We start from the raw sequence: 26271 nt of genomic DNA, 5'->3' as shown, positions 1-26271 counted from the left end.
GCTTATTCTTTTTCCCGTTTTGGAGATATGAAAAAATAAAGGACATGACACCATTGATGGTCAATGGTATACGCTGCTGGGAGATAAGTCACAGATTAGTAGGAAACATTTTCAATGGAATATAGGGACTACACTCCTTTGCGGTTTCTCTCATGTAAAATTAAAGATTTGAATTTACAAGGATGGATGAAAATTGGTATAACACAAATTAAACAATTTATATATAAAAAAACAAGATATCATTTCCGGAGTTAGAGTAAATATGGTCTACTGTCAAGAGTTATTTGGATATCTTAGAATCTAAACATTTTTTGCAAACTAGTAAACCTACTCCGTGTTATTGTTCACCGATCTTGATTTCTTTCTTAAATAACGTAACATCAAAAGGAATACAACAAATCTATGATGAAATGGATAATCGTTCTAAGTTCCAACATGTAGGGCATATTTAGCATGGGCAAGAGATCTTTCTCAAACATATATACAGAGCAGGAATGGACCTATGCGTTCAAGCTAGCCCACTCATCATTGACAGCAGTCCCACATATAGAAGCTATAGTTAAAACAAATCTAAGGTGGTATTACTCCCCGGACAGGCTCCATAAGATGTCCTCGGTAAATTCCGAAAAATGTTGGCGAAACTGCGGGGAGACAGGATTCCTTATACATATCCTATGGCAATGCCTGAAGGCACAAGACTATTGGCATAGAGTAGAACTACTATTAGCAAACATCACTCACATCTCAAACAGATTGACACCTCAAAAAGCGTTGTTACTGATACAAACCCAAACATATCCAGTGAAGATGCGATTTTTAGTATGTAAGATTCTAGTAGTGGCAAAGCTAGTTCTATGCAGATATTGGAAGCAAGCGGAGCTCCCTGAAGTAAATGAAATAATAAACACGATACAACATTGCTATAAATTAGAGGAAATAGCAATTGGAAATAATCAGAGTACACCTTTTTATAAAAAATGGGTATTATGGAGGACATATAGGGGAGAAATAGGAAGTTAACTATAAACAAGAAAAATCGAGTTAGCATATTATGAAACACATTAAGGATTAGGAAAGGATATAGAAGTAGGGGGCACCATGGAGTGATAGATAGATGTGTAATTGGCAGGTGGAAGGGTATAAATGTATGAAAGTATGGGATGATTGAATGTACATGAAATGTGTGGTTAACTGTATACGATGAAAAATATTAATAAAAAGAGACACAGAACTGCTGTAACCAGCAGCCACCCCTGTGCAAATCACCAGTTTAGGCCTCAAATGTACATGGTGCTCTCACTCCTGTTGTGTGCTGCGCAGAGAATTTTACACCCACATATGGGGTATTTCCGTACTTGGGAGAAATTGTTACAAATTTTGGGGGTCTTTATTTCCTTTTACCTCTTATGATAATGAAAAGAATGGGGCAACACCAGCATGTTAGAGTAAAAAAAAAACTAACACGAACATGCTGTTGTAGACTCCAACTTTACCTTTTCATAAGGTGAAAAAGCCCACCAAAATTTGTAGCACAATTTCTCCCAGGTACGGAAATACCCCAGTGTGTAAGGGTGTGTGTGTGTATATGTAGTATTTTTCTCTCTATTTAGGGGTAGTGTAGTGTTTTTATGGTATATTCACAAGGGTGGGGGTTTACAGTGTTTCCCGCTGCAGCAGAAAATTTGCCGCATCTCAAACTTAAAGCGGAAAACTTGCTTTAAAAAACCTCCGCCCATGTGAATGTACCCTGTACATCCACATTGGGTGGGGGGGAGAAACTACAACTCCGAGCATGCACTGACAGACCATGCATGCTGGTAGTTGTAATTATGCAACAGCTGCATCCAGGGGCGGGCAGAGCGGGGGCAATTAAAGAACTTAATGAACTTGAAGCCCTCTGTCTTCCAAAAGTAAAAACTTGTCAACTTTATGATGCAAACATAAAGTAGACATATTGTATATGTGAATCAATACAAAATGTATTGGCATGTCCATTTTCCTTATAAGCAGAGAGTTTCAAAGTTAGAATAATGCAAAATTTTTCATCAAATTTTGCAATGTTCCACCACAAAATGATGCAAGTATCGACGACAATTTACTACTAACATAAAGTAGAATATGTCACGAATTAGAATGAAAAGTAAAAGCATCCCAGAGTTAATGCTTAAAGTGACAGTGGTCAGATGTGCAAAAAAATGCTTGGGTCCTTAAGGTGAAAATGGGCTGGGTCCTTAAAGGGGTGCTCCTATTTCCAACATTTGTGACATGTCCACAAGATAGTTATAAATGTGGTAGTGATGCAGGTCTTACTGGGATTACTGTTAGAATTGGTCTTGGGTTATGCAAGGTGGATGCTTCGGCATTATGTCTAGCATCCTCCTGAGCTCAGTGCACTTTAGTTTATACAAACTATTATTGAATGTTATGCAATCCGATTCATATGTACTACAGATTGAATAACTAATGCCATACAGCCACAATTCTCTTTTTATGCCAGAACATTAGTTATGTCTTAAGATATGATGAAATTACTTTTTATTCAGTGGAAATTCTTGTTTGTTTTCTTATGCTATGTTCTTGTGGTGGTTTTTCTTTTAAATAGACTCTCCTCCTTTTACTTTGTTTATTCACCTTTATGTATTTAAAGGTTTTTATTAAGGATGTCCCAATTCTGGTACTGGTATCTGTATCGGGACTGATACTGGATATTTCTTGTACTTGTGCAAATGTCCCTGATACCTAATCCTATACCAGGCAGGTATCTTGGAGGTGTGGTAGGCCCGCCACTCTCTCCATGCATATTAAAAAGTACCCGGTTTGGACGGCTGTCCGCACCACCCACTCTCTAATCTGCTCATTAGCTGCAGGACACTTCAAAGACATAGTGCTCTGCATACACAGCCTTCGCGGCCATTGCTTTATTTATTCTTTTGTCGCTGAATGTTTTCAAGTTCAGAAAATGGAAGCGTTCGTCTCCTCCATAAAAAAATAAATGGAGCGGTGTCTGCGCAGCGCTGTGTGCCCAACATTCTGAGAAGAATTATATCCCTTTTCTCTGCATTGGCAGGGATCCCAGTGATTCAACTCACTGATCAGCATGTTATCCCCTATCCTATGGAAAGGAAAGTAGTCTCCATGTTCCATCCCCATGTGCCAAATGATCCACCCCCATGTGCCTTTAGACTGTCAGGAGACCGGGAAAGCTGGGTGAGAGGTAGTACACAGGGCTGTGTGGGGAGTAAAGTTTAAGAGTACTCTGGTGCTAAACATCTTATCCCCTATCAAAAGGTTAGGAGATAAGAGGTTCGATCATGGGGATCCCACCGCAGGGGACCCCTGCAATCTCTCCTGCAGCACCCCCGTTTTTCAGCTGCACAGAGCGAGGATCACTCTGTGGCTGATGATGGGCGGTGCAGGGGACAGAGTATTGTGATGTCACTACCCGCCCCCTCATTGCAAGTCTATGGGAGGGGGCGTGGCAGTGATCCTTGATCTCTGTGCAGCTAGAAAAAAGGGGGGTGCTGCAGGAGAGATTGCGGGGGTCTCCAGAGGCGGGATACCCACGATCTAACATCTTGTACCCTATCCTTTTGGTAGGGGATAAGATGTTTAGCACCGTAGTAACCCTTTAGTTTTTATTAGGGGAAGGGCTTTATATGAAAAAAAATAAAACAACCTTTTTAAACACCCCCCTTTTCCCATTTAAAAAAATAAATGGTATTGGACATTCAAAGTTTATATCATATCCCCTTTTGCCTCATCTTCCTTCCAAGCTGTACATATTAAGGTCCTTTTAACCTTTTCTGGTATATTTGTGTGTATATTTGTGTGTGTGTGTGTGTTTAGTTTATTTTTTTCACATTAGCTCTCTTTTTGTGGTCTGGTCTTATAATCTTCTGCCACCTACTGGCAGAAGTATTGTTTTTCACTAATATGACTATCTTCATTTAATAAAATAAAAATTACAAAAATCACCTAGCAGGGTGTTGTGACCACTGCTGGATTTTGTATTAATCTTGAAGCTCTGAGGTGGTGTTGTCCGCCAGCTCCCTCTCCAGTGTCCTGGCAGGCAGACCTCTGTCTGTAGTACCGCATTCCCTGTCAGCTTACTCCTCTAGGGCAGTGTTTCCCAACCAGGGCGCCTCCAGATGTTGCAAACAACTCCCAGCATGTCTGAGAGTTGTAGTTTTGCAACACCTGGAGGCACCCTGGTTGGGAAACACTGCTCTAGGGGCTGACGCCTTCCTCCCCTTCAGTATGCAGTTTTTATGTACAAGTTATGTCATTCATGGGGGGGGGGGGGGTTTATTTTTATTTTTTTTTATAATATGCAAACTAGGTGAAAAATGCCAGAATTTGTGGTGGTCTGAAAAAACTCCACCTGACCAAATAATGCCAATAATGGGAGAAATAAATCATTGTAGATGTTTCATATTTGCCTATTTGGGTCTTGGTTAAAAAAAGCACTTGGTAACTTTAGTATGACTTTAAGGCTTTTTGCATCTGCTGCATTGTCTGACCTTCTTTTTTTCCCCCTTTATCTTTATATTCCTTATTGGAAACGAAAAATGAACAGTGGGAGTAGTGCTGGGCGGTATACCGGTTGATACCGAAATTTTTGTCCTGCATGATATGAATTTTTCCAATACGGCAATAACGGTTGGGCCCCTCCCCCTCGGGAATGAACTATCAACTGTCACCACTTCAGGGAACTAATTTGTGACCTGCGAGCACAGTTCCCCCCCCCCCCCCCCCCCATATTATCAGCCCAGCGTTGCGCTGTTCCCCCATCTGGGAACTACTCACATGTCACCCGCAAGCGCTGCCCTTCTCGTCCTCCTGTTTGTTGGCTGCCGGTGCTGGAACTCTGTACTGTACGCTGTATCCCTATGCCCGGGCTGCAGAAGATGAAATTAACTTTAACACGCCTTCCTACGTTCCCCCGTTGGTCCTGACCTGCTTCCTGAGCATGCGAACGTTGGAGAGCAGTCAGCCTATCACCATCCGCAGCGATGTTCCGCCTCGGCCGTTGATGGGTTGAGCCCACTGTCATGTAAGAAGCTGGACGGCTCTCCGTTCCCGTCCCCAGGAACACTCTGGTTACTTCAGCTACTTGCTGTTGGTCCCCTCTGGTGCTGCCTATTCCGTGGTCCCTCTGACTTGTGTTGGGCATTGTGGCTCTGTGACATTCACCCCCCCCCCCCCCCCCCCAAGTTCTTTTCCTGGTGCCTTCCACCATCTTGTCTATACATACTCTTGTGGACTGTGACTGTCTAACTTTGCTTGCAGTTCTTTCCGGTATCTGCTGTTAACTTTTTTTTTTTCCTCTTCACTGTGGAACATTTTCATGATACAGGTCTCCTTTGTTTTTCTCTAGTAGTCTTTGCCACACAGCGATGGGCTGTTCTTAGCTGCACTTTACTCCTCCCACAGCTGTAGTATGTGTGTTTATCTATATACATGTTTGTATATGGAGTTTGCTTTCTAGAATCTTGCTTTCTAGAATCATAAAATGAGATTTGTTGTGTGACTGAAGCATCCAAAACTGAACACAAAAGTTGAACAGGCTGAAGCAAAGCACTCTTTGGGCACCTCTACTCTGAGCCTCCATTTTCTTCCCTTCCATTGTGAAGCTTTCTCCGTGCCTTCTCTGTAGACTTCCTGTCCCACTACCCATGCTGGGTACACTGGGCCTTGTCAGATCTTGGGTACGGTTTCCTCTGTTTCTCATCATTGTGCCAGGATTCCTCATACTGGTGAGCTTCCACTAATATCAGCCTGAATGGAACACTTGGAGTGGACTTTAGAGGCAGGAGAAGCAAGAGAAAAAGCTGATGGTACATGTTACAGATGTTAAGAACATCATCTTTTTATTGATACTATCTGCACATACCAATACAGCCATGGCCCTTCAGCGGCAATGGATTTAAAGGAGAATTGTGGCGCTAAAGTTTTAACTTTCCCTGTGCCCGCGATGCAAAAACTAAAAAACTTTAACTCCCCTTCATACATTCCCATATTGTGCCGGTATCTGCATCCTGTTCCTCTGGTGCCGCAGCGATGTCCTGTCTCAGCCGGTCATACATGACAGTGCGCTCAGCCTATCACCGACTGAGCATGGGACAGCCATGGAGAAGATAGCAGATCAGGTCACCCACACAACTACCTTCCCACATTACTTTAAGGTAGAAAATGCAGGGGCTTTTTAGCAAGATTTTTCTTGCTATGGTAGTTTTTGTAAATTTTGTCCACAAGTTGTACTTAAAGCGTACCTGTCGTAGTGCAAAAAAATTAAAAAAAGTGATATGTTACTCAGGGCCCAATCCTGATCATGTGCATATAATTTTTACGTATCTCTGACCTATATATACAGAGATATAAGCATTTATCTGCTGGTGAGTTACTTTTTCATTGTGCAGGCTGGAGGGGGCGTGTCAGTCTGTCTCCCTCACAGGAGCAATCCTGGGCAGTCAGCCAATCAGTACTCTCTACTCTGTAACCCTTTCCTCTCTGGTTTTATGCTGTCATGTGTCAGAGGAAGCTACTTGGAGCTTGCCTGCAATAATCAGAAGACATTATGGTGAATTCATAACAGGATAAAATGTATAAATATAAGAATAGATCTTTATAAAATTAGTGCAAGGATTTTTTAGATAAAAGTACAGCATTTTTATCAACACATGTTCTATCTGTTTTATCTTCTAGTAAAGCAGGATGCTAATCAGCATAGCTGTCACTATGTGTCATTCATCTTTCACAGACTCCTGAATGTCTGATCAACTTCTTTGTCATTCAGGAGTCCGAGAAAGCTTTGACTATTTCAGCATGCTGGGAGTTGTAGTTTAGTAACAACTGAAGCTGCAATGTTTGTAAATTACTGTGTTAGAGCAGTGTTGCCTCCAGCTGTTTTAAAACTACAGCTCCCAGCATGTCCACACATCCTTTATCTGTAGTTTTGCATACACAATAGAAATCTCCTATACTGGATACCGGTATGCTTTACGGCCGGTATCCAGTATGCTGTAAAATCTAGACTAGTCTGTCTGGCTAAAAGACAGGCGACCCCTAGTGGTGGCTATTTTGAGCTTGAATTTCAGGTGAAAATTTTATTTAACAGGTGTATATTGTGAAATGTCTTATTATGAGTCCTGCAATATATGAAAAGTTTTTAACAATGACAGTGCTTCTTTAAAATCTAGGAGGAAACACTGGTTTAACAATGAATCTGAATTAATGACTAGTAGCATCTTTATCTTTTTGTCTAGGTTGCAGATTACATAGCTAATGAATATGAATCACCAAAGTCTGTGTCAAATCGAGGAATGGAGCTTGATGATTTACTTGGCATGCTGTCTTCGGATCCTTTCTTATCTAGAAAGGAAATTCCTAGGACCCCAGAAAACTTAAGTAATTATTTTTTTTATGAATATACATTGATCAATTGCAACCAGATTTGGTCGGGTTCTTTTTTAGGGTCTGCACATATTTGCTGCGCAGGATTAGAAGTTGCAGATTTGAAGTGGTGTTCAGTCATTTGGATAATTGAATGCTGCAGCATAAAATCTGCCACATAAAATATGCGCAGAATACTGTATGTATGAATACACCCTAAGAGGGGAATTTATCAAACCATTTAGACTGCATTTTGTTTAAATTTTGTTGCAGGCTGGTCCTGTGTGACATTTTCTGCCACATTTCATTTAGAACATTTAATTACCATGAAAAGTTATGAGTACTGACTGTTGCGGCATTTCACAAAAAGTCACGATAATCCAATGTTGCGCTGGCTATATTTAGAAGTTGTCACACGGCAGGTCAACCCTGCCCAATAGAACTATCGAAATGGCTCTATTCGACATTTGTATTAAGGTCCGTGCAACATTTGATACAATTGTTGCACGGTCGCCACTTCTGTGACATTTAACCAGTCTAAAGTAGAACAGTTCTGTTGTGGTTCATCAGTCTGTGCACCATTTGATTGATTGGGTGCACATCCTTTCTCCTACATTTGCGGACTAATAACGGCCAAAACTCACACCAGATTTGATAAATTCCCCTCGTAAGAACCCCTCTCTAGGGATAACTTATGACATTTATCAGATTTTTGCTTTGCAGGCTCCATCTTAAATCTTAAGTTATGGAATGCCTATAAATATTGCTGCTCCACGTGTTTTAAAATTTTCTGTACATAATTATTCACACATCTGAGGTGTCCTTTTTATAAGAGAAGCTATAGGAGCAAAAGGACTATTAATAAGATGAGGATAAATCAAGGCTGGGTGGGACGATCTAGTCTTGTTTGCACTGCTCATGTCAGTGGTGAGGGAATGTGGCAGAGACCTTTTCTTGGGACTCCATGCAAATGCTGATTTTTGCTTTAACCCTTTCAGTTTTGGTCTGTGAGAGTTGCTTATTTTAACTGTTCTAGTTTCAGATATCCGTACGTCTTGGAGAAAAGCTATCCAAACAGAAGAATTTTCTGGTGTGTCTAGTCCATTAGAAATTCCATTTATGGAGTCCCCTAACGAACCAGAATCTGCACATTGCAGTCAAATAGACCTAAGCATGGCTTGCTTCTTGTCTACTTCTCACTTGTCCGAGCAGAATGAGTCACCAGGCACACAAGTTCATACAAGCTCTTTAAAGCCTTCCTTACTCCAGGAGCCAACTGCAAATCGGAGCACATTACATTCACAAAGTTCAAAAAATACACTGCAACAGGTTAACCCCTCCAAGGAGTGTGAGAATTCAATAATTTATTCTCAGTTTGTGGAAAAGAACCAGACCTATATATGTGAAGGCCAGTTATCTGGTAAAATAATGGACAACACAATACTTTTATCTTCTCTTCAGACGGAAAATGCTTCTGCTCACACAACCCTTTCCTGGAATTCCTCGAATATGATAGATTATAACAATAGTTCAGACAGTCATGAGGTCATCCAGTTTGGTATACTGCATGAAACCCTTCCAGAAGGACCTGGTAATGTCAGTCTTAATAGTACAACTAGTATGGATACACCTGAAGCAAAAAAGGATGTGTCAAGAGGTGACCAATTGTTGGAGAATACAGACTATAGCTGGAATAGTATGGAACGCAAAATGGACATAAACTCTATACGCACTAGATATGAAGCTCTTAAAAGGACTTTTCATGCATCTTTAACAGAGGGTGAGAACTGTCAAGAACAGACTCCTTTAAGGAGATGTGGTAAACAAAAATCAGAGTCTAGCTTAATAACAGACTCTGGGAAGCTGTTTAGTCCTTTAGACAAAGGTTTATTCTTAGATCATTTAGTGACGCCATCACCAAAAGGTAGAAAGCTCTCTCTCCCACAGTTAATCTCATTTTCCCCTGCTGAAGATGCTTATGTCCAAGGCCCAGAGGAACATGCAGATGTGTTTGATTCTCAGGGTGAGTTTACATTACTCTTATTGGGATAATAGAAGCATTGAGATAAGTATTACATTTGTGAAAGTTCTTAAACATAGTTGCAAAATCTTAGATAAAAAGCTTAAGTCTGGGTTCACACTACATTTTGGCTGTCTGGGGACCAGATCCGGCTGTGGGATGGAAAAACCAGGTGCTCCCTTATCCCTGTCTGACCTGGCCCCCATCGCATTCATTTGAATGAGCTGACCAGAGTCAGCTAATTTTTTGCACCGTATCCAGTTTTGTCACCAGAACTAAAACCGTGATATACTACAGTTTTAGATATGGTCACAAAACCAGATACGGGGCAAAAATGAGCCGGTCGGATCATTAAAGTGAATGAAAAGCTGCATTGGTTGAAAATTCCCAGCCGGAACCGGCAGCTGTAGGCTGCAAACATAATGTGAATGCAGCCTAAGCCAGAGTGCTGTTCGTGAAATCCATGGAATCGAACTACAGATCCACTGCAAGCATCATAGATAGAGAGGAGCAAAGTTACAGTACTTTGATTCTGCACAAACCTCGTGGCTCGGCGCTTGCAGACTCTAGCCTGTATAAATTAGTTCAGCTTTTAAGGTGTTCCAGTGGGCTGGAAACGGTGGATACAGTCCTAGGGCAGTCTCCTAGGACTGTATCCACCTTTTCCAGCCCACTGGAACACCTTAAAGCTGAACGAATGTATGCAGGCTAGGGTCGGCAAGCGCCGAGCCGCGAGGTTCGTGCAGAATCAAAGTATTGTCACTTTGCTCCTCTAGTCATAAAGTCAAATCTACTTAGGACTGCATACGTGTCAAAGAAAGGACATGATACGGCACCGCTGCTGGAAGGTAATCGGTAACCACTAGTGGGGAGTAGCAATTTGGCAGTCTTCCGACATAAAGTATTGAGTCAAGGGTGGTGCTAGGTCGTAGTGGAAACGATTCAGTGTAATAAAGAGTAGAGATGAGCGAACTTACAGTAAATTCGATTAGTCACAAACTTCTCGGCTCGGCAGTTGATGACTTATCCTGCATAAATTAGTTCAGCTTCAGGTGCTCCGGTGGGCTGGAAAAGGTGGATACAGTCCTAGGAAAGTCTCCTAGGACTGTATCCACCTTTTCTAACCCACGGGAGCACCTGACAGCTGAACTAATTTATGCAGGATAAGCAATCAACTGCCGAGCCGAGAAGTTCATGACGAATCAAATTTATTGTAAGTTCGCTCATCTCTAATAGAGTATAAAGCATACATGAAAATCCTGCACTCGCCATTTGGCAAGCGACTCGATGCTCCTCAACGGGAAAACCGGGGTCCCAGGCTGCAGAAATGTCTGCGCTCAGAGGCGAACAACTGGTAGTTTTTGCGCAAAATACAGCAATCCATACAGCAAATAAATATTTATATATGTGTGTGTATGTGTGTGTATATATGTGTGTGTGTGTATATATGTGTGTGTGTATATATGTGTGTGTATGTATATGTATATATACACACTTTTTTTTATTTTTTATACAAGGTATAATAATGTGGACCTGATATTTAAATCTCGCTGAGAAAAGGGCTTACAAGAATGGAGACATATCGAACCTCTCATTAAGACCAAGTGGACCTTGCGCATTTAGTCACATGATCCACTGCGCTTCTGCGCGCAGAAATCTTCTCTCTAATCTGTGCCGGCATTTTCATGCCTCTTTATTTCGAGACCTCCAAATTTTATTTTTTCTATTCTTCCTTCATGACAATCTCTCATGTTGTATAAAACATGGGGAGCCTAGTCCGGTCTTGATAGTGTAAATGTTCGTGAACCCTGATGTGCAATTGTCTAATGGTTTTACCTAAATAGAAACGCATGCAGCTACATAACAGAAAATAAACGACATAGGTAGTGCGACAGATGATCAGTTTGTTAACAGCATAATATGTGTTACCTAAACAGACAGAATCTGTAGAAATACTATATTTGCATTGAGGGCAATTCCCACTTTTTTTTTAATTTCCTTTAGGGACAATGTTGGTCAGCCAATTTCCTTTTTGTTTCTTTGCATTTAGTGAGCAATAGTGAGGCATGAAAATGCCTGCACAGATAGACGAGTACAGTGGTCCCTCAACATACGATGGTAATTCATTCCAAACGACCCATCGTTTGTCGAATCCATTGTATGTTGAGGGATCCGTGCAATGTAAAGTATAGGAAGCTGTACTCACCTGTCCCCGAAACTCCGGACCAGGTCCTCACCGCTCCCGATGCTGTCCCAGGGGCTCCCGATGCTGTCCCGCTGCTTCGGTGTCTTCTTCGCGATCCTCCGGCTTCTTCCGCATCTTCTGCAGGGTCCTGGCCTTGCTTTCTGGTGACGTTATTACGCTGCTTCGCCGACGTGGCGTGCGTAGTGATGTAATAACAACGCCGGAAAGCAAGGCCCGGACCCTGGAGAAGATGCGCGAGACACCGGAGGATCGCGAAGTGTACCCGGAGCAGCGGGAATAGGTAAGCGAACCTGCCAGGGATGCTTAAACTGCTATCCGACAGCAGCTTAAGCATTTTGCGCTGTCGGATAACAGTTAATGCGATGGCCTCGACATATAAAAGCATCGTATGTTGATGCTGACATCGACATGCGATGGCCTCTGAGAGGCCATCGTATGTCGATTTTATCATCTGTTGGGGCCATCATAGGTCGGGGGGTTACTGTACTGCGCGGTTGATCATGCGTCTAAATGCGCAAGGTCTGCTTGGTCTTAATGATAGGTTAGATATGTCTCCATTCTTGTAAGCCCTTTTCTCAGTGAGATTTAAATATCAGGTCCACATTAATTATTATACTTTGTTAAATATAATATATATTATATTTTTTTATATATATTTTGCTGTATGGATATGGTTTTAACTCTCTTTACTCACCTTGAGGCGTTCACCTGGACGAATCACGAGTCACTAATTTGTCCACAGGGTATTTCATACGCAGAGTGCAATGACTTAGAGGCCGGAAAAAGCGCTGTTTTGCGTGGAAACTACCGGTTCGCCTCTGAGTGCACACATCTCTGCAGCCTGTGTCCCCGGTTTTCCCGTTGAGGAGCATCGAGTCGCTTGCCGAATGTTGAGTGCAGGATTTTCATGTATACTTCATTCTCTAAGGACTGCATTGGAGTTGTCCCACCTTGTTTTATCCAGCTCCTTCGGAAAAGCTCCATCCAAGACTTTGGATGTAAATGCATGTCCTGGTGTGGTGGCAGTTAACATACCAAAATGTACATTTACATCCAATACATGACGGGTCGCGGCTGCTATCAGCAGCCAGGGACCCGCCGGTAATGGCGGACATCAGTGATCACACTGATGTCTGCCATTAACCCCTCAAATGCCGTGATCAATACTGATCACTTCCTCTGCAGCAGTGCAGCATTTTGAACATGTGTGGCAGCGGGGATCCCATCACTCAAGATGGCGGGCAGAGGTCTCCTCACTTGCGTCCTGGTGTCAGTCCTGGTCTTCAGTGCTATGCCTATGCATAAATGGGTACTAAAGAAGTGTAATAAAAGTAGGGGGGAAGAAAAGTGAATAAGCACCTCCCCAATAAAGATGAATATCCACCCCCCACCTCCCTTTTTACAAAGTGTAAAAAAAAAATTTATGAACTAACCTATGTGGTATCGCCGCATGCATAAATGTCTGAACTATTAAAATATAATGTTAATGATCCCGTACGGTGAACGGAGTAAACGTAAAAAAGTCAGAAATTGCTGCATTTTGGTTGTCACATTCCAGAAAAATTTTATAAAGTCTCACATACGCAAAAGTGGTATCAATAAAAACTACAGATTATGGCGCAAAAAATGAGCCCTCATACAGCCCCGTATACGAAAAAAGAGCTATAGGGGTCATAATAGGGCGACCTAAAACATACAAATTTTGTTAAATGTTTGAGATTTTTTAATTGGTATAATAATAGTAAAGCGTGTTAACATGGGTATCATTTTAATCGTATTGACCCACAGAATATATAAAACATGTCATTTTTACTGTAAAGTGCACTGTTTAAGAAACAAAACCTGCAAAATTGCAGTTTTCTTTTAATTTAACAAAAAATGTACGACGCAACCAAAGACTTTTGTGGGGAAATTAAAAAGGTGTAATTGCAAAGTACAATTGGTCATGAAAAAAACAAGTCCTCATGGGTCTGTGGATGGGAAAAATAGTTTTATAAATTTTAGGTGAGGAGGAAAAAACACACCCAAAAATGAAGCTGTCCTTTAAAACCAAAATGGGCTTAGTCCTTTAAGGGTTTAATTGGAGTTAGGCAAATTTCATAGCCCCGCAAGCTACTGTTTGTGAGTTATGGATTTATGTAAATTGGCCCTGATTTACTAAGAGTAGAGTGTAGGTTTTTAATTCCCTAAAAAAGTAAAAAAAAAATCCTCAGTATTTACTAAGGTTCCCTGCATTTTTTTTTTTTTTTTTTAAACACATGCTCTGACCTGTCGGATTTTCTTCAGCTGAAATCCAACACATTTTATGTGGAAACCTTAGTAAATATGTTGGGTTTTTGTGAAAATGTCATAACATGCCCCTTTTTGGTGGCCACTCCACCTTTTCCTGACACTCCCCTTTTTTGGGTTTTCTCTGTAAAATGGATAGTCCGCGTTTCTTCAATTCTGGTGCAAATTCTGGCACAGACAGGATCTGGTGCACAACCTGAAAAAAATGTAGGGTTTGCAATAGTAAATGAGGGCCATTTGAGTATCTTGCAGGGTTATGCAGTTTGCATAACTCCCATGGACTTTAATGGGAGTTGTGCCAATTGTGTAACTCCCTTGCTTGGGCAGTGTTCAGCTTTTCTGCCCTCATTTAGCTGCTGGAAAACCCAGGAAATAACAAGGTGGCACAATCCCTTTTAGCACAGAACTGCAAGGGGTGCATGGGACAAACTTTCTTGAAATAATTAGCCTTGTATATGAAATGTGTGCAATGTATCCAGTGACAGATTTCCTACAAGTTTTAAAAGGGGTTATCCACCATAGGTAAAAAAATAAAAAAATTCGAGTAGTATGTACCTGCCAGAACATTTCCTGTACATCCCATAGTTTGTAAGTATGAGGTCACTTTCCTCCCTCCCACTCATCAGCCACCCCACCCATTGAAACACCTGTGATCCCTTCAATGCAATACACCAGTGTTTCCTAATCGGGGTACCTACAGCTGTTGCAAAAGGAACTCTTTCCTACCCAGCAGTCGCTCCACCCATTGAAGCAGGACTTCCTCTGATCACCTGACTAGTGATGTCAGGTCTTGGATTTCCCAGGTTGCAGTGTACCAAGACCTGTCTTTTTGTATGCTGTTAAAAAATAATATTGGGGAGAAAATCACATAAGAATTGTGAGAAAACTGTCACACACAGGTACAGACACTATATTATGAACTACACTAACGTTACAGCCCCTGTAGCATAGTCAAATAAAATAAAAAATCTTGGAATACCCCTTTTAATGATTACGGTATTTTATCATGTATCTGTTTTACACCAGTACAGTTTGAAATGTTTTATATATTTTTTTTATTTCTCCCTCTTGTTTAGGTACTGAAGCTTTGAATGAGACCTTTGACTTCACGCAGCCAATATTAGATCTTACGAAATGCACAGATGACAGTGTAGGACAGTTAATAAAATTGTAGAATTATGAACGTTCTTTTAGTTGAATGGATCTGTACAGAAGTGTAAATGCTGTCGCACATCAGCAAGATGTATTTTAAGATTCCCAAACCTACTGTAAATTCTGTTGAAAATTAAACAAGTGATTGGTTGTCCTGATTTTGAGAGCAGAACCATAAAGGTGGACTTAGAAGCACTTTTGGCTTATTTACAGTCACATTTTGTTTGCACTTAATGTATTTTGTGTATGTAAAGTTGTTTTTCCTAGAATGCTTAATCCTATATATTTGAGACACTGTTAAGGGGTTTCTATGCCTAAAAAGCCTAGAATGTTTATCAAGCCAAATAAAGGTAAACGTCAGCAACCTATCTCACAAAAACTTTTCTTCCTGCAAAAGAAAATGGGTTAAGTTATGAAGGCAAACTAGAAATGGTCTTCTGGCATACTGATCTACATTAAAATTAGCGGCCCAATGGACACTGGTGGTTAATATGCTAGATATTCCATACTTCAATAATAAGGCCCATCTTGCTTTTATAACTTTTTTTTTGTTCATATCACATGTATTTTACACTGGGGGTGGGGAGAGTTTCTATCCCAGTAAAAAAAAAAAATCTGTATAGAAGAAATCTTAATGCCACTTTTAGTAGACATATAGCACAGTAATTGTGTAAAGAAAAAAATAGACCAGCTCACTGCCCTGTAGAAGTAGCCACTGGAAGGGTAGTTGGTGGAGGAGCACGGATGCAGGTCAAGCCATGTAGCCAGTTGCAATAGAATCCAAGAAGGAAAAGGAAATCCAGCTCCCCCGTAAAATATAGAATAACGGTATAAAAACACAAAATTTATTTCATCCTTTAAAAATCAATGAGATGGTGAGAATTAAAAGCATAGATGAAACGCCGACTCATTTCGAACCATATGGTTCTTAGTCATGGGGGGGGAGAAGAAGACACAGTTCTGGCACTCAAAAATAAGAATTACCTTTTTTGCTCTGGGAATGGTGTGCTTCTAAGAGCATAATATCACTAATTGTGCGTTAAATGCTCCTAATTTAATCTGAGTTTTTTTTTTTTGCACAAGTTTTCAGCTTTTACTATACAGGAAAAGCATTGTTTAGAATAAAAAAACAAGTAGTAAACCCACAATAAGGGTGCATTCACACGTTTTCCGCTGCTGACCTGCTTCAGTAGATTTTGCTGTTTATTGAAGTCAATGGCAGCAAAATCTGCAGCAGATCTGTAGCAAAAATACACACATGTGAACCTAACCTAATTAGGTATTTTTACAAAAGTTGAAAATGTGTGGGTTCCCCCCCCCCCCCCCTCCCCTCCTTCTCCCCTCCATTTTTGCATGTAAATCTGGACTAAATCTTCAGGAGCATAATGCAGATTGTATTGGGGTTTTTGTGAAATTGCACCGGTGGATTTTGGAGGGGATAATGTTAATATTTTAAAATGTAAAAAGACCAATGTATATGAAATCTACACTTTGATCCCCATCAAAATTTTCTACAACTGCAGATGTTTTTAATTTTTTATAAAAAAAAAATTTTCCTAGTTGAAGTTAAGAGACTCTGCAGTGTACCCACAGCAATACATTGACATGGCGTTTATAAACTTGCTGCATATTTTATTTTCTGCCCCTGTGGTTTCTTTAAATCTCTCATATTGCTGAGAATGCAATATGCTGTTGTCTTTCTGCATAAATATACAAAAAAAAGGGTCTGACCCTTGCGATCTTGAGAATGGGGACCCTAGTCTTCTGTTAGAATGGAGTGCACATCACTGCTTTAGTCTTTCTGTATGGCATCTGTGAAAATGGTGCAGTAAATGGGTAACTGTTTCTATGCCTACAAAGATTGTATGGAGCCCCCAAATTCTCCGACTTGTGACCGTATGGATTGTAAGTGGCTACAGCAGGAGTGTCCCCCTACCCCCCCGCCTTTGGTAAACATGCTCAATGCACTTTACAAACATGATGTGAACAGAGACTAAACACCTTCGATTTTATGTGCTTGTTTATTTTTATTCCCCCCCCCCCCCCCTAAATATGGAATAGGTGATATACAGGTTAAATGGTAGCAGGTATATTTTTATGAATATTTTTTTTCCTTGACATTGAAGTTATAGAATAGAGAGAAGGGCTTTTGTTTTAAACTTACATGATCATGCATGATATCTTAAGATATATATATTTGAAATTAAAGCTACATAACAATTTATATAATTTAAAGGACATCTGCAGCTAATTAATACTTACCCCTATCCGCAGGGGTCCGACCGCTGGGACCCCCAGTGATATTCTAAATGGGGCCCTGGCACTAGCACTCAGTGTGAGCGATAATGTGTGGACTGTCGACCTGAGAGGTCGACTGTTACGCCCCCTCCCCATACAGTTGTATGGGGGAGGAGGGGATGCATGAACGCTGCCTCCCCGCCTCTCCCATAGTTACATGGAGGAGGCGTGTTGGCTGCAGCGTTATACTCGGCCGACATGCCTCCTGCACGGGAGAGCCACGGCCCCATGTAGGAGATCACGAGGGGTCCCAGCGGTCGGATCCCCGCGATCTCTTATCCCCTATCCTGCAGGGCTGCAGATGTTCTTTAATGGATTGCTGCTGCCAGTGTTGCACAATGGTATAAATTATGGCTAGCAATACACTTTTCTATGATATCCTGCTTAAAATGTGTTTGGGTAGAATGCTCTAATTTGTGAAATGGCCCTAAAGGAACAATCAACATTTCAGGAGGTTTTGGGCCTAAACTGCCTGCAACTTAAAGCATACCCGTCAGATCCAACAAAAATATATATATATATTTTTTTAAATATATCACTCATTACCTAATCCTGACCATGTACATGTAATTTTTGTGTCTTGTACCTTTATTTATTTCATTACACTTTTAATTTAGCTCACTAGTCTGAGGGGGGGGGGGGAGATGTGGCCTCACTGCAAGTCTCCACCCCCTCCCTCTGTCTGCTCACATCTCCCCTAGCATTAGGAAAACTACAACTCCCAGCATGACCTCACTGACAGTAGCGGGACACAAGCTGACAGTGGGAGGATTTTTCCTCTAGCTGTGAGCCCTGCGCTCACAGCTGTCAATCAAGGACGTGTGTCCATGACATAAGTGATGATGCCTGGACACAGCAGGGCTAGGATGTGCCCAAGCAGGCGGGGGGGGGGGGGGGGGGGCAGTTGTTTAGCTATTTCATTATGAAATAACTGAATTTTCTAATGAAAGCTATCGCAAAACCTATTGGTTTTTCTATCGGACAGTGCCCATTTCAATTTTCTTCACATTTTCCTTTAGCAGGAGGCTTCTGCGCCCTCGTTTCAATGTTTGTTTGTTTTCCACTTTTTGTTTCCTACAAAGTTGCAAAATATAACTTATTGTTCTGAAATGTCTATACAGTATTGCATTTTAACCAGCTAAACTAATCCGGAAGGCATTTTGTTCTAAAGATGAAATCCTTTTGACCTTCCAGGTATCATTGAGGTCTTTTCAGTTATTTATGTAATGCAGTTACTTTTACATATCTTAAAATAAGTGTTTGTCAAACTGCCTGAGCAGGTGATTAATTTTACCTTTGTATGTAGACCGGTAAGCAATAAATATTGTGTGACAGCTGTTGTGTATTATTTAAATTTTTTTGGGGGGCCAAATGTAATCCCAGACTAAATCACTATTTTTAGCCAGAGGTTCTCTCAAACACACAAGATAAAGTAAAGCTGAGGTGGAAGATTAAAACTTCTCGCAAGTATCTTGTTGGCCTCTTGTAACATCAGAACTGCCTTCATTCTTTGGTATAGTTTCTTTAACCTGTTAAACACACAGGGTGTACAGGTACGCCCTGACATCCTGGTAGTTAAGGACACAGGGCGTACCTGTACGGGTCAATCGGGTCTTTCGTGACCCGGAAAAGAAGGGAGAATGAGGCTGTCCTAGACGACCCCATTCATCCTTACCCAGCAGGAATGAGGCGGCACGGGTGCCACCTCACGATCACGTGATTAATCGGTCAGCAGGACCGACCAATCACTACCCTGCTGATTGGGGTGGGGGGGTCTCCTACCTTTCCCTGGCCCGGCTGGGGTCCCCTCAGGAGCGGTGCAGGCAGCAGGATACAGCAGGAAGTGAGGCCTGTTCACCTGCTGTTGCTTAGCAACAACTCTCACCATGCACAGCCAAGCAACATGCTGGGAGTTGTAGTTTTGCAACAGCTGGAGTTCCAACTACAACTCCCAGCCTGCCCTTTGGTAGTCTATGCATGCTGGGGGTTGTAGTTATGCAACAGCTGGAGGCACATTTTTTTTCTGTGAAAGTGTGCATCCAGCTGTTGCATAACTAAAACTCCCGGCATGCACAGACTACCAAAGGGCATGCTGGGAGTTGTAGTTGGAACTCCAGCTGTTGCAAAACTACAACTCCCAGCATGTCCTTCGACTGTCAATGCGTGCTGAGTGTTGCAGTTTTGCAACAGCTGGAGACACGTTGGTTGTGAAACAGTTTGTGTCCTAATGCAGTGTTTCGCAACCAGTGTGCCTCCAGCTGTTGTAAGAATACAACTCCCAGCATGCACTGAGATTGTACATGCCGGGAGTTCTAGTTTTGCAACAGCTGGAGGCACACTGGTTACGAAACAGTTTGTTACTCAACTCAGTGTTTTGCAACCAATGTGCTTCCAGTGGTTGCATAACTACAACTCCCAACATGTATGGTCTGTCAGCATGCTGGGAGCTGTAGTTTTGCAACAGCTGGAGGTTTGACACCCCCCCCCCCCCCCCCTACAATGTCAATGTACAGGGTCATTCACACAGGAGGGGTTTACAGAGTTTTCTGCTGCAAGTTTGGGAGTTTGAGCTGCGTTGGAAAATTTGCTACATCTCAGTGAGAAACTCACTGTAAACCCCCACCCATGTGAATGTACCCTAAAAACACTACACAAGTAACACTACATATACGTACACCCCTACACAGTCCTGTCCCCCCCCCCCCCCCCAAAAAAAAATAAACCTATGGTATGGCACGGTTTACAAAACGGAGCCTCCAGCTGTTGTAAAACACAAACTCCCAGCATTGCTGGACAGCCACTGACTGTCAAGGCATGATGGGAGTTTTGCAACAGCTGGAGACACCCGGTTTGTGACACGCTTACGTAAAGTATTTTGGTGGCGGATGCAAATCCCCAATTTAGACCTTAAATGCATGTGGCGCATGTTGGATGTGAAAATGAAGAGAAAAAAAAATTTCACTAAAATGCTGATGTTACCCTACATTTTTCATTTTCATAAGGGAGAATAGGAAACAAATGTTTAACCCCATTTCTTCTGAGTATGGAAATAATCCATATGTGGATGTAAAGTGCTCTGTGGGTGCACTACAATGCTCAGAAGAGGAGTGCCATTGGGCTTTTGGAGAGAGAATGTGTCCGAAATTGAAGGACTTGTGTGTTTGCAAAGCCCCCGTAGTGCCGAAACAGTGGACCCCTTCCACATGTGACCCAATTTTGGAAACTACACCCCTCACAGAAGGGGTGCAGTGAGCATTTACACCCAACAGGTGTCTGATAGATTTTTGGAACAGTGGTCCATGAAAATGAAAAATTTAATTTCTTGGTCGGAACCATTGGGGGACACAGAACCGTGGGTATATGCTCCTGACACTAGGCATACAAAGAAAAAAAAGTCGGTCCCTCCTGGCAAGGGTATACCCCGCCTACCGACCCTGAGCTAATCAGTTTAGGCACAAAGCAGTAGGAGGCAATCATGGTTATTACTTTAACCCCTTAAGGACTCAGCCCATTTGGACCTTAAGGACTCAGACAATTTTATTTTGACATTTTCGTTTATTCCTTCTCCCCTGCAAAAAATCATAACTCTTTTATATTTTCATCCACAGACTAGTATGAGGGCTTGTTTTTTGCGCGAACAGTTGTACGTTGTAATGCCATCACTCACTTTATCAAATGTATGGCGCAACCAAAAAAATACTATTTGTGTGGGGAAATTAAAAAGAAAACCGCAATTTAGCAAATTTTGGAAGGTTTTGTTTTCACTCCGTACAATTTATGGTAAAAATGACAAGTGTTTTTCATTCTCTGGGTCAATACGATTAAAATGATACCCATGATTATACACTTTTCTATTACTGTTGCGCTTGAAAAAATCGCAAACTTTTTAACCAAATTAGTACGTTTAAAATCCCCCTATTTTGAAGACCTATAACTTTTTCATTTTTCCGTATAAGCGGTGGTATGAGGGCTCATATTTTGCGCCGTGATCTGTACTTTTTTATTAATACCATATTTACTTATACAAAACTTTTATTACATTTTTTATTAATTTTTTTTGGGAATAAAATGTTATTAAAAAAAGCAGCTATTTTGGATTTTTTTTTTTTTACGTTCACGCCGCTCACCGTACGGGATCATTTACATTTTATTTTAATAGATCGGATATTTACGCACGCGCCGATACCAAATATGTATATAAAATCTTTTTTTTGCATTTTTTGGGGGGGTAAAATAGGGAAAATGGGACAATTTACGTTTTTATTGGGGGAGGGTGTTTTTCAATTTTTTTTTACTTTTACACTTTAATAGTCCCCATAGGGGACTATTTAAAGCAATCACTCGATTGCTAATCCTGTTCAGTGCTATGTATAGGACATAGCACTGATCAGGGTTATCGGTGATCTTCTGCTCTGGTCTGCGGGAAGGTGAGGGGACCTCCGTCTGCCGTGCGCTGCGGGCGATCCAATCATCCTGTTAAGTGACCGTGATGCTGCAGATGCCGTGATCGGTATTGATCACGGCATCTGAGGGGTTAATGGCGGACATCCGCGGGATCGCGGTGTCCGCCATTACCGGTGGGTCCCTGGCTGCGATCCACAGCCGGGACCTGCCGCGCATGATGCCGGCATCGCTCTGATGCCCGCGGTTATGCTCAGGACGTAAATGTACGTCCTGGTGTGTTAAGTACCACGTCACCAAAACGTACATTTACGTCCTGCGTCGTTAAGGGGTTAATGGCGATGGCCGGGGCCTGCGCTTAGTCACGTGGCGGAGCTCCGCCCTCCTTTTTGCGACCGGCCAATTAAGTTTTTGCGCGGGAGTCACTGATGTACCTATGATTGTGGTGTGCGTGCTCAGAGGTCATTCCCCACCAATGAGGGATGTCCTGACCAGAGAGTGCCTCCACCTGGGATGTTTAGCCATCCCCTCTTCTCTCCCGCTGTGTGACCTGCAGCTGCTCCCAGCACCTCATCTCCTGCACTTAAGCCTTTCAGAGGGACACAGAACCGGTGAGATTGCTCCATTTTCTTTTTGATGACTACTTTTGCTAGCAGTTATGTACGACACCCCCCCCCCCCCCCCAGACAGGTGACCGTGACCCTGGTCACCTATTATGCTTGTGTTGGTTGTAAGACCAAAATTCCCGGTGGTTCCACTGAATCCACCTGCTCTACCAAACACGCCATTCCAGTGGAACAGTTGCGCAAGATGTTCCACTGGAATGCTCGGGGTCTGTCCCTCCCCCTGAGTGGGTTTCTTCCCTTACCCAGTCGATTTCTGAACTGGCTAGGGTCTCCAAATCGGTGGCTTCTGCCTTGGAGCGGTCTTCCCTGTGGACTTCTCCCAGGGAGTCTCTTTCTGTATCCCCTGACCCCCTTTTCCAACGCGCTCATAAGCGCTCAAAGGTGGTGGCCTCCGGCTCTTCTCCAGAGTAGCGCTCTCGGGATAGATATTCTTACCGCAGGTCTCGCTCCCCTTCACCGGGTCACCGACAGCACCCCCTCTCCAGGGGACGTTCTCTGGGTCATCATCTCAGGTCTCAGTCTCCTCATTTCAGGTCTCACACTCCTCCGTACAAAGCTACCTGCGCAGATTCCCACTCCCAAGGGGAAATAGCGGATTACGTGTCGGAATCCACCTCGGATCAGGAAAACCACTCTGCAGTGTCTGAAATGGTGGATGTTTTAGTGTCAGCCATCAGGGGCACTTTTCATCTAGAGGACCCAGGAACTTCGGATCCCGATCCAGAAGTTTCCTTTCGCAGCTCTTGGCGTTCTCCCAAGGCTTTCAGTTCTCATGCAGAATTTGACGCTTTGTTGGAATCAGATTGGAAGCTCCCGCACAGACGCCTTCAGGGAACCAAGAAAATTCTTGCTCAGCTCCCCTTTCCAGCGGATCTTGTTGCCAAGTGGATGGTGCCGCTTAAGGTTGATCCTCCAGTCTCCCGCCGGGCCAAATCCACCACCTTACCTCTTGCAGACAAGAAGATCGAGAACGAAATTTGCCTTCGAAGCGGCAGGGCTGGCCTTACTTCCCACCTTTGCTTCCGTTTGGGTGGCAAAGGTGATTTCTGTTTGGGCTTCCCAACTTCGCCAGGGTATCCTTTGGGGGGCTTCCCGGGAGGACTTGACGGATGTTGCTCGCCAACTCTCTCAGTCTGGTGATTTTCTCTGCTCGGCAGCTTTGGAGTCCGCTCGTTGCACGGCTTTTTTGCTTCAGGTAACTTGGTTGCCATTCGCCACTCCATGTGGCTGAAAGCATGGGATGCTGATGCAGCCTCAAAAATATCTCTCACAGAGCTGCCCTTCTCCGACTCCCGGGTTTTTGGGAAATGTTTAGATGAAAACACACATGGCCCCCGACTTCTATTCCAACCAAATTCTCTCTCCAAAAGCCCAATGGCGCTCACTGTACCCCTTGTAACGTTCCTTGAGGGGTGTAGTTTCCAAAATAGGCCATGTGTTTTTTTTTTTTTTTTTTGCTGTTCTGGCACCATAGGGGCTTCCTAAATGTGACATGCCCCACAAAAACCATTTCAGCAAAATTTGCTTTCCTAAAGGCTAATGTGACTGCTTCTCTTCTGAGCATTGTAGTGTGCCAGCAGAGCACTTGACGTCCACACATGGGGTATTTCCATACTCAGAAGAGATGGGGTTACAAATTTTGGGGGCAATTTCTCCTATTACCCCTTTTAAAAATGGAACATTTGGGGGAAAAACAGCATTTTAGTGAAAAAAAAATTCATTTACACATCCAACTTAAACGAAAAGTTGTCAAACACCTGTGGGGCGTTTAAGGTCACTGTACCCCTTGTTACGTTTCTTGAGGGGTGTAGTTTCCAAAATAGTATGCCATGTTTTTTTTTTTGTTTTTTTTGCTGTTCTGGCACCATAGGGGCTTCCTAAATGTTACATGCCCCGCAAAAACCATTTTGGACAAACTCACTGTCGCTCCTTCGCTTCTGAGCCCTCTACTGCGCCCGCTGAAAACTTTACATACACATATGAGGTATTTCCTTACTCGAGAGAAATTGGGTTACAAATTTTTGGGGGCTTTTTCTCCTTTTACCCCTTGTAAAATTTCCAAAACTGGGTCTACAAGAATATGCGAGTGTTAAAAAAAAATTACGATTTTGAATTTTCTCCTTCACTTTGCTGCTATTCCTGTGAAACACCTTAAGGATTAACACTCTTACTGAATGTCATTTTGAATACTTTGAGGGGTGCAGCTTTTATAATGGGGTCATTTATGGGGTATTTCTAATATGAAGGCACTTCAAATCCACTTCAAAACTGAACTGTTGCCTGAAAAATTACGATTTAGAAAATTTTGTGAAAAATGTGAAAATTGCTGCAGAACTTTGAAGCCCTCTGATGTCTTCCAAAAGTAAAAACATGTCAACTTTATGATGTAAACAAAAAGTAGACAAATTATTGTATATGTGAATCAATATATAATTTATTTGCCATGTCGATTTTCCTTATAAGCAGAGTTTCAAAGTAAAAAATGCAAAATTTTCAAATTAGTATCGACAAAAATTTACCACTGACATAAATAAGAATGTCACAAAAAAACAATCTCGGAATCAGAATAAAAAGTAAAAGCATTCGAGAGTTATTAACCCCTTAACGACGCAGGACGTATATTTACGTCCTGCGCCGGCTCCCGCGATATGAAGCGGGATCGCGCCGCGATCCCGCATCATATCGCGTCGGTCCTGGCGCTAATCAACGGCCGGGACCCGCAGCTAATACCACACATCGCCGATCGCGGCGATGTGCGGTATTAACCCTTTAGAAGCGGCGGTCAAAGCTAACCGCCGCTGTGAAAGTGAAAGTGACCCGGCTGCTCAGTCGGGCTGTTCGGGACCGCCGCGGTGAAATCGCGGCGTCCCGAACAGCTGACCGGACACCGGGAGGGCCCTTACCTGCCTCCTCGGTGTCCGATCGGCGAATGACTGCTCCGTGCCTTAGATCCAGGCAGGAGCAGTCAAGCGCCGATAACACTGATCACAGGCGTGTTAATACACGCCTGTGATCTGTGTAAGAGATCAGTGTGTGCAGTGTTATAGGTCCCTATTGGACCTATAGCACTGCAAAAAAGTGTTATAGGTCCAATAGGACCTTAATAAATATTATAGGACCTTAATAAAGGTCATTTAACCCCTTCCCTAATAAAAGTTTGAATCACCCCCCTTTTCCCATAAAAAAAATAAAACAGTGTAAAAAAAATAAAAAATAAACATATATGGTATCGCCGTGTGCGTAAATGCCCGAACTATAAAAATATATCATTAATTAAACCGTACGGTCAATGGCGTACGCGCAAAAAAATTCCAAAGTCCAAAAAAGCTTATTTTGGTCACTTTTTATACCATTAAAAAAAATGAATAAAAAGTGATCAAAAAGTCTGATCAAAACAAAAATCATACCGATAAAAACTTCAGATCACGGCGCAAAAAATGAGTCCTCATACCACCCTGTACATGGAAAAATAAAAAAATTATAGGGGTCAGAAAATGACATTTTTAAACGTATACATTTTCCTGCATGTAGTTATGATTTTTTCCAGAAGTGTGACAAAATCAAACCTATATAAGTGGGGTATTATTTAACCGTATGGACCTACAGAATAATGATAAGGTGTAATTTTTACCAAAATATGCACTGCGTAGAAACGGAAGCCCCCAAAAGTTACAAAATGGCGTTTTTTCGATTTTGTCGCACAATGATTTTTTTTCCCGTTTCGCCGTGCATTTTTGGGTAAAATGACTAATGTCACTGCAAAGTAGAATTGGCGACGCAAAAAATAAGCCATAATATGAATTTTTAGGTGGAAAATTGAAAGGGTTATGATTTTTAAAAGGTAAGGAGGAAAAAACGAAAGTGCAAAAATGGAAAAACCCTGAGTC

The 26271-nt window shown here is 42.2% G+C and overlaps 1 protein-coding gene across 2 annotated transcripts in view; it reads left to right on the top strand.

Moving 5' to 3' along the window:
• Positions 1-18685, top strand: part of HAUS6 (HAUS augmin like complex subunit 6) — a 64328-nt gene extending 45643 nt beyond the window's left edge. For both annotated transcript variants that reach the window (XM_056519842.1, XM_056519834.1), the window contains exons 15-17: positions 7266-7407; positions 8429-9415; positions 14984-18685. In XM_056519842.1, coding sequence (XP_056375817.1) covers positions 7266-7407; positions 8429-9415; positions 14984-15081 — 1227 coding nt within the window. In that variant the 3' untranslated portion in view covers positions 15082-18685. The remainder of the gene's footprint in view (positions 1-7265; positions 7408-8428; positions 9416-14983) is intronic.
• Positions 18686-26271: the final 7586 nt, after the last annotated feature.

This window comes from Hyla sarda, chromosome 1 (genome assembly GCF_029499605.1).
Source record: "Hyla sarda isolate aHylSar1 chromosome 1, aHylSar1.hap1, whole genome shotgun sequence".
In the NCBI taxonomy this organism is placed as follows: domain Eukaryota; kingdom Metazoa; phylum Chordata; class Amphibia; order Anura; family Hylidae; genus Hyla; species Hyla sarda.
The sequence above is the reverse complement of the archived record's forward strand: the minus strand, read 5'-3'. Positions and strand labels throughout refer to the sequence as shown.